The 15,890-nt window shown below is 42.4% G+C and overlaps 1 protein-coding gene across 1 annotated transcript in view; it reads right to left on the bottom strand.

The window, feature by feature from the left end:
* Positions 1-15,890, bottom strand: part of PDZK1 (PDZ domain containing 1) — a 31,043-nt gene that overhangs the window by 4,537 nt on the left and 10,616 nt on the right. Inside the window, exons 2-6 of the mRNA XM_047784832.1 lie at positions 10,019-10,235; positions 9,001-9,247; positions 6,718-6,854; positions 5,702-5,897; positions 2,883-3,079 (exon numbers count right to left, since the gene is read on the bottom strand). Of these exons, the coding sequence (XP_047640788.1) occupies positions 2,883-3,079; positions 5,702-5,897; positions 6,718-6,854; positions 9,001-9,247; positions 10,019-10,228 (987 nt within the window). The 5' untranslated portion in view covers positions 10,229-10,235. The remainder of the gene's footprint in view (positions 1-2,882; positions 3,080-5,701; positions 5,898-6,717; positions 6,855-9,000; positions 9,248-10,018; positions 10,236-15,890) is intronic.

Raw genomic sequence — 15,890 nt, 5'->3', positions numbered from 1 at the left:
TAGCTAATAACTTCAGACATTTCAGTGGTATACTTGCAAATGCTCCGCATTTCTTTCTCTCTTTAGAATGTGGGAAATTGTCAGAATGACTCATCACATGCAAAAAATGCCTCTGACATCACTACCCAAACAAGCAAATCAACCGTATCTGACAGTAGCAGCTAATCTTGAGGCCAAGTACAGTAACATTAAACACTTACTGAGCTTTTACTCTTTCTTCATTCAAACATTTGGGTGTCTAGTAGATGTCAGGAACTGGTTTAGGAGTTGTATTCACTGATATATATCAAAGATCCAACCACAACCCACCTACCTACCTATGGAACTTACTTTGGGGGGTATAGGGTAGTGGGTAAAGAGGGAGAAAGAAGGTAGAGACAGTCATTTTTCTAGATCCAAATTCTCTCACTTTAACCAGAACATTAAATTATAGTTAAGTCATTCTGTCATACGACTAGGAAGTGTTGAAAAGGACTTCATACCAGAATTCCTTTTAAACAGCCACAGCAGTGACCTTACAATTTTTGCTTGACCTTTTCCACAAACTGGGAGCCCCCCACTCTGCAGAGTTTGTTCCTGGAAGCTTCAGTTGTCCTTAAGCCAAAAGCTAGCTCCCTATAGCTTCTCTATTTGGTCAAGCTGTGCCCCATAGAATGCCTTTCAAATTCGTGTGTATATTATATATATATATATGTGTGTATATAGATATACACACACACACACATTTTTAAATTCCATTCATCTGTCAGTGGACACTTAGATTGATTCCATCAGATTGATTCCATCGTTTGACTATTGTGACCTTTTATGGCTTAACATATGGTCTGTCCTGGAGAATATCCCATGTGCACTTGAGAAGAACATGTGTTCTGTTGCTGGGTAGCGTCTTCTGTGTTTGTCTGTTAAATCTAGCTGGTTTGTGTTGTTCCAGTCTTCTGGTTCCTTGCTTTTTTCTGTCTGGTTGTTCTATTCATTATTGAGAATGGGATATTGAAGTCTCCAACTATTATTGTAGAAGTATATTTCTCTTTTTAATTTTGTAAATTTTTGCTTCATGTATTTTCTCAGCCTTAATGAAGTATAACTGACAAAATTGTATACAAGCTGTACATGTTGATTTGATATATATATATATATATATATATATACATACACACACACCTTGTGAAATGATTACCACAAATTAGTTAATACATCTTACATAATATCACCTTACATAGTCACCATTTAGTCTTTAAATTCTTGGAGATGTTCTCCTTTCTTCCCCAAATTCTATGCTTGTTCAACTGAATATGCACATGATGTCTTGTAAATCCTCTGCCCTGGTTACCTTTCTTGACACTGGCCTTCTTAAAGTGAGGTTCTCAGAACTGGACACAACGTTGATATACAACACTGCAAGGCATTATTCTGAATGCTCTAAATATTAACTCACTTAATACTCATACCCACCCTTCACAGTAGCTACCCTCATCTTACAACCATGGAAACAGGCACAAGGAGGGTAACTTGCCCAAGATTACACACCACTGGTAGTTTAAAGTATAGTCTGACCAACTCAGTACAATACTACTATCATCTCCAAAAGCCCAGTGTCAATTAATATAACCTTAAATTGACTTTTTTGGGGAGGGGACAGCTACTTAGAGTATCATCAAGTTTGTGCTCTTTTTCTAGTCATCAAATTAGGTCTCACCGTTTGGCATTCATACAATTTAGCTTTAAGTTAGTATACTACTTGGAATATTAATTATAGTCTCTAGTAAATTAATTATCCATGATCAGACTTAAGTCATCTGTATCACATATGTCAAATACATTTTCCATGTCTCCATTTACAGGTAATAATAAACTAGGATAGGACAAGCAACCATTCATTAGAGACACCTGTTCAGGTTGACATTGTCCAATGTCACGTATTTTTTAGGTATGGTTGTTCAACTGGCTAAAAACCCATTAATTATTCTATCATCCAGTTCACTCTTTACCTTTCATTATACAGGTTTCTTAAAATATCTAATCAAAGTGTTGTGCTTGGAGGGAGTATGGTATAATGAATTAAAACTTGCATTCATATATTGGCTTCAGTCTTTACTAAGCTAGGTGACTTTAGCCAATCACTTAGTCTCTCTAAGCTTCAGGTTTTAATCTAAAAAGGAGGTTAATACCACAACCACCACCACCCATAATATTCCTCTCTATATATCATTTACAGACCTTTGGATGTATCCATTATTGTATATCACATAGAACAAGTTTATCTTTGTTCATTTTTGTAACCAACCCAGCAAGGCAGATGGTACTTAAGAAGGTCCCCAAATTTCTGCTAAGCTAGAGTGAACCTCAGTTTTTATGATAAAATAAATATGTTATAAAAACTTTAAAATATGCAGATTAGCTGTTGTGATTAAGAGTTAAGAGGAAATAAGGTTTGACACAACTTGATCTTGGTTAATGCTGTGATTCTATTCCCTTGTTAAGGACTTATAAACTGTTTAATAATCCCTCCCAGGCTTTTACATGGGAATGACAGAACTTACTTATTGGTCTATAGTTTAGAATCCAGTTGCTCCCTATTTGGGAAAGTTAGGGCTACATCTGCTTATTTCCAGAATATTTTTCATAGATTTTTCTCAGGTCACCAAGAGAAATTCTGCAGTTATATTTTCAAATCTCTCTAAAATCCTCAATCTAAGTACTTAAAACTCATGTCTCAATCACTTGGCATTCTCCTTACCCATTTGAGCTTTCATGCAGGCTTAATGATGATTGCTATGTTCCTTCCAGGATGAAGAGTCAAAGTGGTAACTTAGCCAGAGTTTGAGGGCTTGAGTGAATAGACCCAATCTTAATTCATGAATATATGGCCTTGTGTTACTTACCAGTTTATACATGTTGTCCGTCTCTTTGTCTACCACCAACAATGAAGTCTGATCTCCACCCTTTCTAATCATTTCCACCACACTGTCATGATCGAGGGACTCCACACACTCGCCATTGACAGCAACCACCAGGTCATTGTTCTTCAAGCCAGCCTCTTCTGCTGGACTTCTGGAATCTATGTCCTTGACAATTTGACCTACACCACCCCCCAAAAAAAAACCCTAAATAAATAAAATTATCAGGAAGATCCCTAAAAAACAAACTGTGATGTTTCTGCTGGAGCCTAAGGGCCTTATAAAATAGATTAAAAAGCCTGCTGAGTACAGCTCCCATCCTTCCCACTGGCACCCTAGGCTGTCTAAACGTATCCCAGTAGACCTTGTTCTTTGGTCAGAACTCATTCCAGGAACAAACCCAGACATTAATAACGAGAGGATCTTAAAGAATCATGTTGTTACTAAAAGTATCTGACAAAATAGCATGCTAAGCATTAAGGGTCCCAAGATCCTAGGAAATCGGTGTGCATGCTTGTATCCATACACTTATGTAGGAGCTAAGCCACAAGCAGGGGAAAGAGAAGAATGATGAACAAAACCAAAGAATTCAGACCCTAGAAAATCCATGCTGGCATTTTAGTAGCAGTTGGGCATGTTTGATTGTGAATGCATTTTGTGTGCATGACACAAGATGTGTCTTTTTTTTTTGCTCTTTTTTGCTTTGCTTTTTAGGGCCAAACCTGTGGCTTATGGAAGTTCCCAGGCTAGGGGTTGAATCAGAGCTGCAGCTGCTGGCCTACCACAGCCATAGCAACGTGGGATCCAAGCCACATCTGCGACCTACACCATGGCTCACAGCAACGCCAGATCCTTAACCCAGATCCCTGAGCAGGGCCAGGGATCGAACCTATATCCTCATGGATACTAGTTAGGTTCGTTACCGCTGAGCCACAACAGACACTCCCTCAAGATGTGTCTTTAGCCTTCTGATCTGAACTGTCTTCACCAGATGCCTCCACATCTCTCATACCTTTTGTGTCCCTCATACAGTTTTAACAAGTTCCAGTTTTACTTTTCCAGCTAGTTGCTTGACATCTCCAACTGGATACCCCATAGGTTCCTCAAGTGTAATGTATTCAAACCAAAAACCATCTAGGCCATCTCCCCATTCCAAGGCCCTTCCTCTTGGTCACTTGTTAGTGGGAGCACCATCTCCCCCCTGTCACTGACACTTAACAGCTGATTCTTCCTCAGCATCCACTCTCCATGTCTAGTCAACTAAGTCCTTCAATGCTACCTTAGTATGTTAAACAGCTCCTCTAGGCCTAGTTCCTCTACCCAAAATGCAGTTTGTATTATTTCTTGTCTTGAATTCTACTTAAGCTACTATCGCACCTTACCACCTGCTCTCTCTGTCCCTAATGTTCACCTTCTCCAGTGCACATCTGCCTTCAGCTTCATCTCGATGCCGTGTCTGACCAAGTCAGTCCTCAGCACAACGTGGGCATGGGCTTTAGAACCAAACAGACCTGAACTTGAGACTAAATATACCACAACTATTTGACCTTATAATGCTTGTATCTTCAAGTCCTCAACTTCAGCAATTCTTGCAGAATTATCAGAAGTAATTGAGATGTGTAAAGCCCCAAAGGCCCTGAAGGCTTAATTTTAATTCTCTCTCACAATGCTCAAAAACCATTTAACTCCCCATTGACTGTAGAACCAAGTCCAAACTCCTCAACCTGGCACTAAACCTCCATCACCTCTCTTCAACCTACCTTTCTAACTTGGTTCTCTGTGCTACACATTAGATGCCAATCAAACTGTGCCCATGTTTCCCTGCTTTATTCATGCAATCCTATCTCTATGGATTGGACTTCTTTGTCCCCACCCCTTAGCTTGTCCAAGTTCTATTCATACTACAAAGCTTCAGCTCAAGTGCTACCTTTACTATGAGGCCTCCCAGTGCCTTTTCAGTGAGAAAAATTTGTTGCAACCTTGAATTTCCACAATATTCTATCGGCCCCTGTATTAAGGTGTTTCTTGCCATCTATCTTCGGTTGTGGACATATGTGTCTTATCTCCTCTGCTAAACAGAAGGCTCATTGACTGAAGAATTCTTGTCTGATTCGCTTGATATTCTCAAAGGCCCCAAGGGTGTTTTTAATATAATACGAACCAAGTTAATATTTCATAACTATATACATATAATACAATGAAAAGAAACTAGCAGCTTCTGGGTGAATAAGAGTTTGCATGGCCTGAACCGACATTTTTTTTTTTAATGTATTCAGCTTCCATAGGAGGACCACAGTCGTTTCTTTATTGAATTACAAGGAATCAGAAAGACTCTTGGTTCTATTCAAGTCCCAGATCCCAGCCCACACCTCTGCCTCAGATCTAGTGGTGTTGGCTCACAGCAGTTTCTGAGAGCCAAATCTGCATGAACTTCTCAACTTTGCAGTCTGTGACTCCATGTTGAGAGCTTGAAATCAGACATGGTGGGAGTATTTACACCACAAACAACAACAACAACAACACATGCTACAAATTGGGGCTTTTTCCCCCAAGAGAGCCAATTTACCAGCATACTACTGCCCAGATCCCAAATTCTGCCTTATTATTCTGCTACGGAAACCGAGGGCTGCCCAGCATCAGGCCACCACATAATGTGGAAACTGACCCAGCTATGCTTTCTAGTTTCTTACTGTCTCCTCTATGAATTCGATGGGGAGTGGGGGCCTAATGGAACGCGGGAGTCAGGCTGGGATAAAGAATTGGATGGTTCCACTGCCAGGTTTTCTGCTCTTCTATTGCCTTACCTTTCTGTTCTGGGCCTGCCCTCAAATAGAAACCATAGCCATTGCTCCCCTTCTTCATCTCCACAATCCGAGGCTGGTGGGGTAGCAGTTTCAAACTGGCTGTTTCTCTCTTGACTTTTATCTTCTGCTCACTATGGTACTTGTCAGTTTCCTTGTCCACTAGCAGGAACATAACGCGGCTTCCGGACTTCTTCACCTGCAGCAACACATACAGGTGAGGACCAACCTCAATCTCCAAGAATGATGATGGGAAAAGTTTCCAGAGGCACATAGTCTCTAGATTCAACAGGAAATATGGGTTGTAAGGCCGGAGTTTAGGCTGTAATACTGGCATTTATCATTTCTACAGTTGTTTTTCCCTTTAAGTATGACCTCACCCACACAGATGCTAAAGGGAACCCAGTTGTGAGCTGGAATTCAGAAAACTTGGAAAGGCACATAGGTGAAGACTAGGAATGGAGTTTGGAAAGGAAAAGAAAGTAAAGGTCTGCTTTGAAAGATCCTTCAACCTAGAGAAGATAAAGTAGGTCAATTTTCCAGGTTCCCTATGGCCCAGAGGAAGATGTCTGAGTGTTTCCCATGCATCACAGAACCATGCTGGGGAGTAAGATTTGGGATATAATGGGCCTTCCGGTTTGACTCCCCACGTGCATCTTGATATTCATCACCACCTTGGTTATCTTCCAGCTTATATTGAAGCATTTTAGTAACATTGACTCAACACTGAATTTATTTTAAATTCAGAGGAGGATTCCAATCAGTTATAAATAAGACCCCAAAGATAAATCAATGGTTCTTAGAACATCTTTCTTTAAAACAACGTAAAATTGGCAAAAACCTTATCCCTAAACCCTATACTAACACTGCTTGCATCACGAGTGGGTCTGTGTGCTCTCAGTACAAAGATTTAGCTTCCCCTTATTATATTCCTCCCATCATAAACTACCATTCCTGCTCCCTGTCATTTCCAAAGAAAGTAGGATGAAAGATAAGAAAAGTACTCCTTTGGGATATACCTTTTCAACCACCTCCTCATGGCTGGCATCTTCTACATTCTCCCCATTCACTTCAATCAAGTGATCATCAGCCAGGACTCCAGCTTTCATAGCCACACCTTGAGGTTTTATATCAGTCATGTACACTCCCTTTTTACCTGAAAGAGAGTAGGAGGTGGACAAGCATCACAGCTCATTACACAGAAAGACCAACAGCAAAGGGTTTTCTCTCAATAAAATAAAGTTAGAACTTCACATTTTAGAGCTAACTCAAAGAGCCTCTGGCTTCTGATCCAGAATTAAATTACAGCTCCTAGCACAAAGCTTGACACAGCCATTACTCAGTTAGGTTTTGTGGATTTGAACAGAATTTCTGGCTGTGATCATATAGTGGTTAGCACTCTATGTTGTGAATAAAATTTCTGAGCCCAATGAAATGCAAAGAAGGAATCTCAGGTGGCACTGGCCTCTTGAACCGGAAGGTACCCAATCATGCCTGTGCTGCATCACCACATCATACTCCCTGTCTTTGCATCTGTAGAATTAGAAGGCCTCTGCTCTATTCTGTCCTCTTTAATTAATGCTGTCCACAACAGTCACATCCCAATAGGTGATTAAACCTCACTGATACAGGCTAGAGAGGACAGAGGCCCAGGAGGAGAGGGCAGTATACACACACACACACACACACACACACACACAGTCTTGAGTAGGTGGGGTGATTTAGGTGCTTCTAAAAGAAATGCTGTCAATTCTTTCAAGATACTACCATTTCAGCCTAGGCAAAGGGTAGCCTCATAACGACTAGAAAAATCATTTGTAAAGAAAAACAGTAGCTTAAATTCTGCTTCCTTAAACACTTAAACATTTCTCCTGCTACTGTGTTATATATTTGTCATAAAGAAAACAATTTCTCCATAAGCTAAGCTAAACCATTCACCACATACATTATACAAAGCCCAAATGAATAGAATCTGAATTAGAAAATTTTCTTCCATTTTACTGATAACCTCTAAGAAATGCCAGGCTTCCCTTGGCCACCTTCATCACTGTGTTGTAATAACTAACAAACTTGAGAAATACTTCTTATGGCTAGTTTATATGTCTCACCACAGGTTAAATAAGCCTGCCTTAGAAATTATTTTATGTTTATTACTGGTCTGCTCTTTATAACTTACCAAATTATGACCCACTACCGGTGCCTCTCCAACACCAGAAAGAACAGAGAATGAACAACATTAGAGATAGAATCAAAAGGCTAACACAGCTATGTTTGCAACCTAAACCCCAGTGAAACCATTAGAAAACTATGGTCAACTGAGCAGGGGTCAGCCTGCACCTCTGAAATTCTAGGAACAGAATTTCTAGTACTTTCTAAAGGTTGGAGTTTTTCAAATCACTATGTACCTCTCAGCTAAAGGTCAGGGAGGCACCTCAGAACTTGGCCACAGCTGAGGGTACTATGTAAATGCCACAGACAGGAGGGTGGGGGTTTTTTCAGTGTCCTCGGCAACTATAACAGTGTCCGATAACACAAATAGGTGTTCAACAATTTTTGAATGAGGAGCTCCCATTGTTGCTCACCAGAAAAGAACCCTACTCGTATCCATGAAGGTGTGTGTTTAATCCCTGGCCTCGCTCCCTGGATTGCCATGAGCTGTGGTGTAGGTCCCAGATGTGGCTCAGATCTGGCATTGCCGTGGCTGTGGCATAGACCAGTAGGTACAGCTCCCATTTAACCTTTAGCCTGGGAACTTACATATGCCATACCTGTGGCCCTTAAAAAAAAGGGGGGGGGGATCTTTGGAAAGAGATAGCATACAGTAGAAAGTGACAGAACACTGTAAATCAACTATAATGGAAAAAATAAAAATCATAAAAAAATAAAATTTTCGAAAAAAAAAAAGAGATAGTATTCTTATTCAGAAGTAGCTATTGTGAACAACCTCCTTTTCCTTGCCTCTTATTCTCTATCCTCCCCTCCACCTTCACTCTAAGGAAGCTGGAAAATAACAAAGGTTCACCAAGGGTTCCTCTGGCCTCAAATGCTCAGCCTAACAAACACTGGGGACAGGTGTACCCAGCATCCCTCCCAGCCCCCTCCCACTCACACAATACTGCTGTCCAACATTCTGATTCCTCTTTGCACAACTGTGCAAAGCATAGGAAGGGCCAGGGAGGGAAGGAGAGAAGCTGCTGTTGGATATCCATAGCAACTTGAAAAATTAGTCAAAGGAGTCGTTAACAGACAACAATATCTTTCTTCTGGAAAGTTGGTTGTCCATGCCTCACCCTCAGGCTCACCTTGGACAGTTTTCAGAGAGAAGCCATAGCTACTCCCCTCCTTCACCAGGTAGCAGAGCCGTGGCTGGGTCCAAGTCTGTGCTCCTCCATTCATCACAGAAGGTAGTTTCTTATCATTCAAACTCGACTCCTGACTTTGACCCAACTCTTTCAAATCTACTTGCTTTTTCATGGCTTTCTCATAGGAATCCCCATCCAGAACTAGTAAAGTCACTGAATTCCCACTCTTTCTGACCAGATCCACAACCTAGGAGGAAAAAAGGAAAAAGATAACTTTAACCAATAACCCTCTATCAATCACTGAAGGGTGGTGACTGGGGGGAGTGCTCACTATCTGGCTTGTTATATGGCTCTGGAGATTCCACTGGCTGACCCCTGAAGTCCAAATAGTTAGCGGAGTGCCCCAGCCATCTCTGCCCAGGCCCTCCCGAGATGCAGGTACACATGAAGCCGGGCCTCTAGCAATATTGGAACCAAGAGTGTAGCCCAAACCCAGCCCGGGGGACTTTTACTAGGACTGCTCCTTTCTAGGGATGGATGATTCCCTAGAGCACAACAGGTCCTCCAGGGTCTATGGAGACCGCATTCTATCATGAAAAGAGGCACCCACTCAGAGGCAGACAGAACTGGGGTAAGGTCAGACCCTCCCATATGTTCATTGCATGAACACAAGCTAAGTTATCTGAGCCTCTACCTCCTCATCTGTGAAATGGTAATATGTACCCCATGAGTTGGGATGAGGATTGAACAAAATAATGAATATGAAATTGCCTAGCATAGTTCCTGGCCTATAGCAAAATTGCAATACATATGAGACTTGACACTATTCAAATCTAGAAACAAGTTTTACAGTTCGTGGTTAATTGTAGGAGACTCGATTTAGCTGGCAGAATACAGCCCTAAGGGTGCCCTGCCTTGCGAGTGGCAGCCAAGAAAGCTCCATTGACCCCGAAAACTATAGTCAACAAAGAAGTAGGGGCTGAAGAGATCCCAAAAGAACCCCAAGTTTCCCATTCACCTGCATATGCTCTTTCTTGTCCACAAAGACACCATTGATCCTGAGAACTCTGTCTCCATCCTGCAGACCCGCCTTCTCTGCTGGGCTACCCTTCTCAACCACCCGGACCAGGTGGCCATCAGTGTCCTTCTCAATTCGCAGGAAGAAGCCATAGCTCTGCCCTTCCTGTTTAGACAGGTTACATTCTCGGGGCTTGAAGGAGGAAGCCATTTCAGTGCTGAAAAACAAACAGGCAAATCCATGGGAAAGAACATCAAATTGGGGTGATCTGTCCTCTATCTCCTAGAAGTCTTTTCCTCTAAATCACACCACATCTAGACTATTTGAGTAGCAACACCAAGGGTATAGGAGGTCACCTTCCATGATTTCCAAAGCTATTTCCCCGAAGATGACCTTTCATTTGACTTTCAGACCTGTGTATTTGGCTGGGCACTGGACACCAATGCTTAATTTCAATAGCTCTGAAACCAAGTTCCTCCTGGTCCCTTCACCAAAAGAAATGAGTTCCAAATACATTACCTAAAAATTTTAAGAAAATCCAAGTCGATTTTCATTTAAATATTTGAAGGGCTTGCCAAGTTCTAGGCATTGAAGACAGATCTATACTTTGCCTCTCATACCATATGGGAGAACATATTTCGACAGAAAGAGATGGTGATGATTTGTGGGGAAGAACAGAGTGATAAGGGAGATGTAACAAAGGGTCTTGGGAATAGGGAGTGGGTGGGAGGCATTAAGAATGACTTCCTGAGAAATAGCTTTTCCAAGGCCTGAAGCATTAGTAGCAGTGGTGAGGTGGGGCAAGGAAGATCTCAAACAATTAAAAATCAGAGAAGCCAGGCCTCAACCACCTGACTTCACTGACTTCAGACACAGATGGAAACAAATATAAAAGTGGTTTTTTCAGGACCCTGACATTCCAGTCAGAGCAAAGTAGGGATGCCTGGCAGCCAGGTCAGATTTCTGCACCCCTGAAGCCCCTTTTGTTGCCATCCATCCTGCCCCTCCTTATGCCCCATTGCAGGAGCAAGGTCCTGAGCCACCAAAGGAGGAAAGGCAAAGTGTGAAAACCAGCAGCTTGGGGCCCTGACACCCAGTTATTAAGGGCAAGATTCCTGCCAGTGGCCGGCCCCTCCTGGCTTAAGCTTGTTTTTCATAAGAGATTGAGAACGGAGGCCAGAACTGCTGGTGGAGAGCAGAAGGCCAGACTCTGCTGGTTAAACTGCCTGCAGGGCAAACCCTGGTGCTCCCCTCGTCACAGCTCCCCACCAGTAACTCAGAGTAGACCAGCTGTCTCTCCTGGAGGGACAGGAGCAGATGAGCACACAGGGTGTGGGGGTGAAGAGTGGAGGAGAGATGACAAAATGCTCCAGGCTCCCAAGAAGCCAGGCCCTGGTGATTTGAAATGGCCAACTCTGACCTCGGTACCTGCGCAGCCATATGGTACAAATGGGGCACAGAGCCTCCCACAGCCCCATCCCTGGGCTCTTTCACTAGGTCTCAGCAGAGTCTGGCAGCCATGCCACCAGGGGCAAGAATGACTAAGCAGGCAGGGAAACAAGAAATAGGCAATGTTTCAAGTGAGACCTGAGCCCACCCCACTGAGGATCAAGGGCAGAGAAAAGGCAAGTGGCAATCACTGCCCACACCTGGGAGAGCGGAGCAGCCTTGCCACGTCGTGACCAAGTGCCAGGAAGATGCTGACTCGGGAGGAAAGGAGGAGAGTAGGGAGCTAGGGGAGACAGGGCAGCACCAGGGTGGGGTTTCCTCACGTGCAAGCACCTGAGTGGCCCCTCAGACTCTGATCTTCCACTTCGCTTTCTGCTGACCACCCAGCCTGCAAGCATCCATTCCATTTTCCAACTTGAATCCACCTCATCTATGTGCAAACTTACCCCCGGATCCCTATCAGCTCTCAATTTCACAGTCCTGAAAAGCCTTGAAGAAAAAAAAAAAAAAAAAAAATCCCTCTGAAATTTGGAGGTAATTCTAGAGAAACCTCATCCAAATACTACAAAATTCAAAACATGTCCAAAATAAAGGCCATTCGATGCTACCTTTCCATCAAGAGATGAGGCTGTGATCAGCAGATGAAAGTCTATTTATAAGATTCTTCACCCCCCGCCCCCTGGACACACACCCCAAAATGCAGCCCCCTCACACTCTGCCGTGTCAGCCCCGGGATCTTATTCTCTTTCTCAGGGATGGAAAGTGAAAGCTTCTGGCTGGTGGGTCGGTCCAGAGCTTGGGGAGAGAAGAAGCAAAGTTCTCCTGTATTTCAATAGAGACCTGAAAGTCTGATATATAAGGCAAGACAAATCCCTGTTTCTGGGCAAAAACCTCAAGTTGCTTTTTGTTTCTTTAGAGTTTCAAAGAGCAGGACACTAATCACTCAGCTCTGAAATTAGGTCTTTGAAGCCTCAGGTGCTTGAGGTCAGAGTTTCTTTTCACATCTATGATTGAAGCCCAGAGAACTAGAGCCAGTTCACAGCCCCTATTCCCAGCCCCAGATCACCCCCTTCTACCCCATCTGCCCTCCCCACAGCTCAGTCACTAGAGGGTGGATGCTGGCGCCCACACCAAATTGATGAAATATATAACACCTTCAACTGTAGCAAAGGAGAAAGCTGAGCAAAACCCCCAAAGCCTGGCCTTACACGAGGTTCTTGGGGGCCCTAAAGCTATACGTTTCCTGTCCATCTTATAGAGAAAGGATTCACCTGGGAGTTGAGAGGGTAGGGCTCTGGTCCAGCTCCAGACCTGGGTCTGTCTAGTCTACAGCCTAGTGTTACACTGGCTCCTAAATCAGGGCCAGGACCAGTCACTTTAGCAAGACTGTCACTGCTCTGTGATGAGGATGCCTGGGACTATGGAACACAAGGCCTAACTAGGAAGGACCTTTGTATTTAAGGATACTGCTTCCTGTTTCTTCCTCCTTTTTTTTTTTTTTTTGCAAGTCAAAACCATAGTGAGATGGCACCTCACACCTGTCAGAATGGCTATCATCAAGAAGACCACAAATAACAAGTGTTGATGAGGATGTGGAGAAAAGGGAACCTTTGTACACTGTTGGAGGGGATGTAGACTGGTGCAGCCACTGTCGAAAACAGTATTGAGTTTCCTCAAAAACTTAAAAATAGAGCTAACATATAAGCAATTTCACTCCTGGGTATATAGCCACAGAAAATGAAAACAGTAATTTGAAAAGATACACATCCCATTCACAATAGCCCAGACATGGAAACAACCTAAATGGCCATTGACAGATGAATGGATTAATAAATTGTGGTACATATACACAATGGAATACTAATCAACCATAAAAAAGAACAAGATAATGCCATTTGCAGCAACATAGATGGAACTAGAGACTCTCATACTAAGTAAAGCCAGTCAGAGAAAGACAAATACCATATGATATCACTTATATCTGGAATCTAATATACAGCACAAATGATCCATTCTTTAGGAAAGAAAATCACGGACATGGAGAACAGACTTGTGGTTGCTGGCCGGGGAAGTGGGATGGACTGGGAATTTGGGATTAATAGATGCAAACTATTGCCTTTGGAATGGATAAGCAATGAGATCCTGCTGTATAGCCCTGGGAACTATATCTAGTCACTTATGATGGAGCATGATAATGTGAGAAAAAAGAATGCATATATATATGTGTGACTGGGTCACCTTGCTGTACAGTAGAAAATTGACAGAACACTGTAAACCAGCTGTAATGGAAAAAATAAAAATCATTATAAAAAATTTAAAAAAGATATACATCCCAATGTTAATAGCAGCATTATTTCCAATAGCCAGGATATGGAAGCAACCCAAGTATTCATCAACAGATGAATGGCTAAAGAAGATATGATACATACACACATTGGAATACTATTCAGCCATAAAAAAGAGTGAAATTCTTCTATTTGCAACAACGTGGATGGACCTGGAGGGTACTACACTTAGTGAACTAAGTCAGAGAAAGACAAATACTATACATTATCACTCATGTGGAATCCAAAAAGTAAAACGAATGAATATAAAACTGAAATACACTCACAGATATAGAGAACAAACTAGTAGTAACCAGTGTGGAAAAGGAAGGGGGAAAGTCCTGATAGGGGTAGGGATTAAGAGGTAAAAAAAACTATTGGAGTTCCCCTTGTGGCACAGCAGAAATGATTCCAACTAGTATCCATGGGGATGTGGGTTCCATCCCTGGCCTCGCTCAGTGGACTAAGGATCCAGCATTACTATGAGCTGTGGTATAGGTGGCAGACACGGCTCAGATATGGCATTGCTGTGGCTTAAGTTGGCAGCTGCAGCTCTGATTCAACCCATAGCCTGGGAACTTCCATATGCCACAGGTGTGGCCCTAACAAGCAAAAAAAAAAAAAAAAATGTATAAACAACCACATATAAAATAAACTACAAGGATATATTGTACAGCACAGGGATTATAGCCAATATTTTATAATAACATTAAATAGTATAATCTGGTAAAATATTTAATTACTATGCTATACACCTGAAACTAATAGTGTAAACCAATTATACCTCAATTTTTATTGATTTTTTATTATCGTTGTTTTACAACATTCTATCAATTTCTGCTGTATAGCAGAGTGACCCAGACATACAAATATATTTATACATTCTTTTTGTCACATTATAATCTCCATCATGTTCCATCACAAGTGATTAGATATAGTTCCCTGTGCCATATAGCAGGACCTCATTGCTTATCCACTCCAAATGCAACAGTTTGCATCTACTAAACCCATACCTCGATTTTAAAAACTAAAAATAAGTAGAGGTAATGCTTTTTTTAAAAAAGGATACTATTTCCTGTGTCCTCAGTCCCTAACCCCATCTACTTCCTGAGACAATCCAGAGATCAGAACCCTAGAGAGAGAGTTCCCATCGTGGCTCAGCAATAACAAACCTGACTAGGACCCATGAGGACACAGGTTCTATCCCTGGCCTCACTCAGTGGGTTAAGGATCTGGGTTGCCATGAGCTGTGGTGTAGGCAGCTACAGCTCTGATTTCAATCCCTAGCCTGGTAGCTTCCATCTGCCACACCTGAGGCCCAAAAAAGAAAAAACCATGAGCATGACTGTTCCTAAACCCACCCAGTGCAGGAGACAGGGCTAAGAGTGAAGGGATTTTCAAGCCACTTAGTTCATCAAAAGTCCTTGATCGCCCAGAAATATTTGAGTTTCAAGGTCAATGGGAACCCGACAAGAACACAAAGCATTTCTCAATACAAAAAGGAACACGGAGTTCTCCAAATTATTTCCTGCTCTAAAGCAGAGTTATTTGTCTAATTTCCATAAGCTTCCAGGTATTATTTTATAAAAGAATCCTGAAATTGCTATACCTCAGCTAAAACACAAGCCAAGGAAGAACAAATTCTTCTGAGGGAGGAAAAAATGAGTCCTGAAAGAGTGAAGTCAGCAAGAATTTAGAGGATCTTCATGCACCGCCTTCATCCTGGGCGTGGTCTACCCACGCCCATAGGCAGGGGCTGGTTTCACCTGAGGACACAGAGCTACTTAAGACTGTAAATCTATAGACCATCAGGTGATGCCAGCAGTAGTCCATTTAAAGACTTCCCAGGAGTCGGGCATGCTGCATTATCTCACTTAATCCTCACAATCGCCTTAGAGTTTAAATCTCAGCCCTAGCTTGCCTTCACAATCACCTGCAGAAATTGACAAAAACAGATGCCCAGGCCCTGTTAGTAGGCCCTCAGATCTACTAACTCAACCCCAAGCTTGAAACCTGAGCAGAAGCATTTTTAGGATCCCCACCAGTTCAAGAAACCAGTGCTTAGAACCACCCTTGGCTGCTCCCAGCCCCTCTTCTCT

The sequence above is a fragment of the Phacochoerus africanus genome, chromosome 6, assembly GCF_016906955.1.
Source record: "Phacochoerus africanus isolate WHEZ1 chromosome 6, ROS_Pafr_v1, whole genome shotgun sequence".
In the NCBI taxonomy this organism is placed as follows: domain Eukaryota; kingdom Metazoa; phylum Chordata; class Mammalia; order Artiodactyla; family Suidae; genus Phacochoerus; species Phacochoerus africanus.
This window is presented reverse-complemented; position numbering and strand designations above follow the sequence as displayed.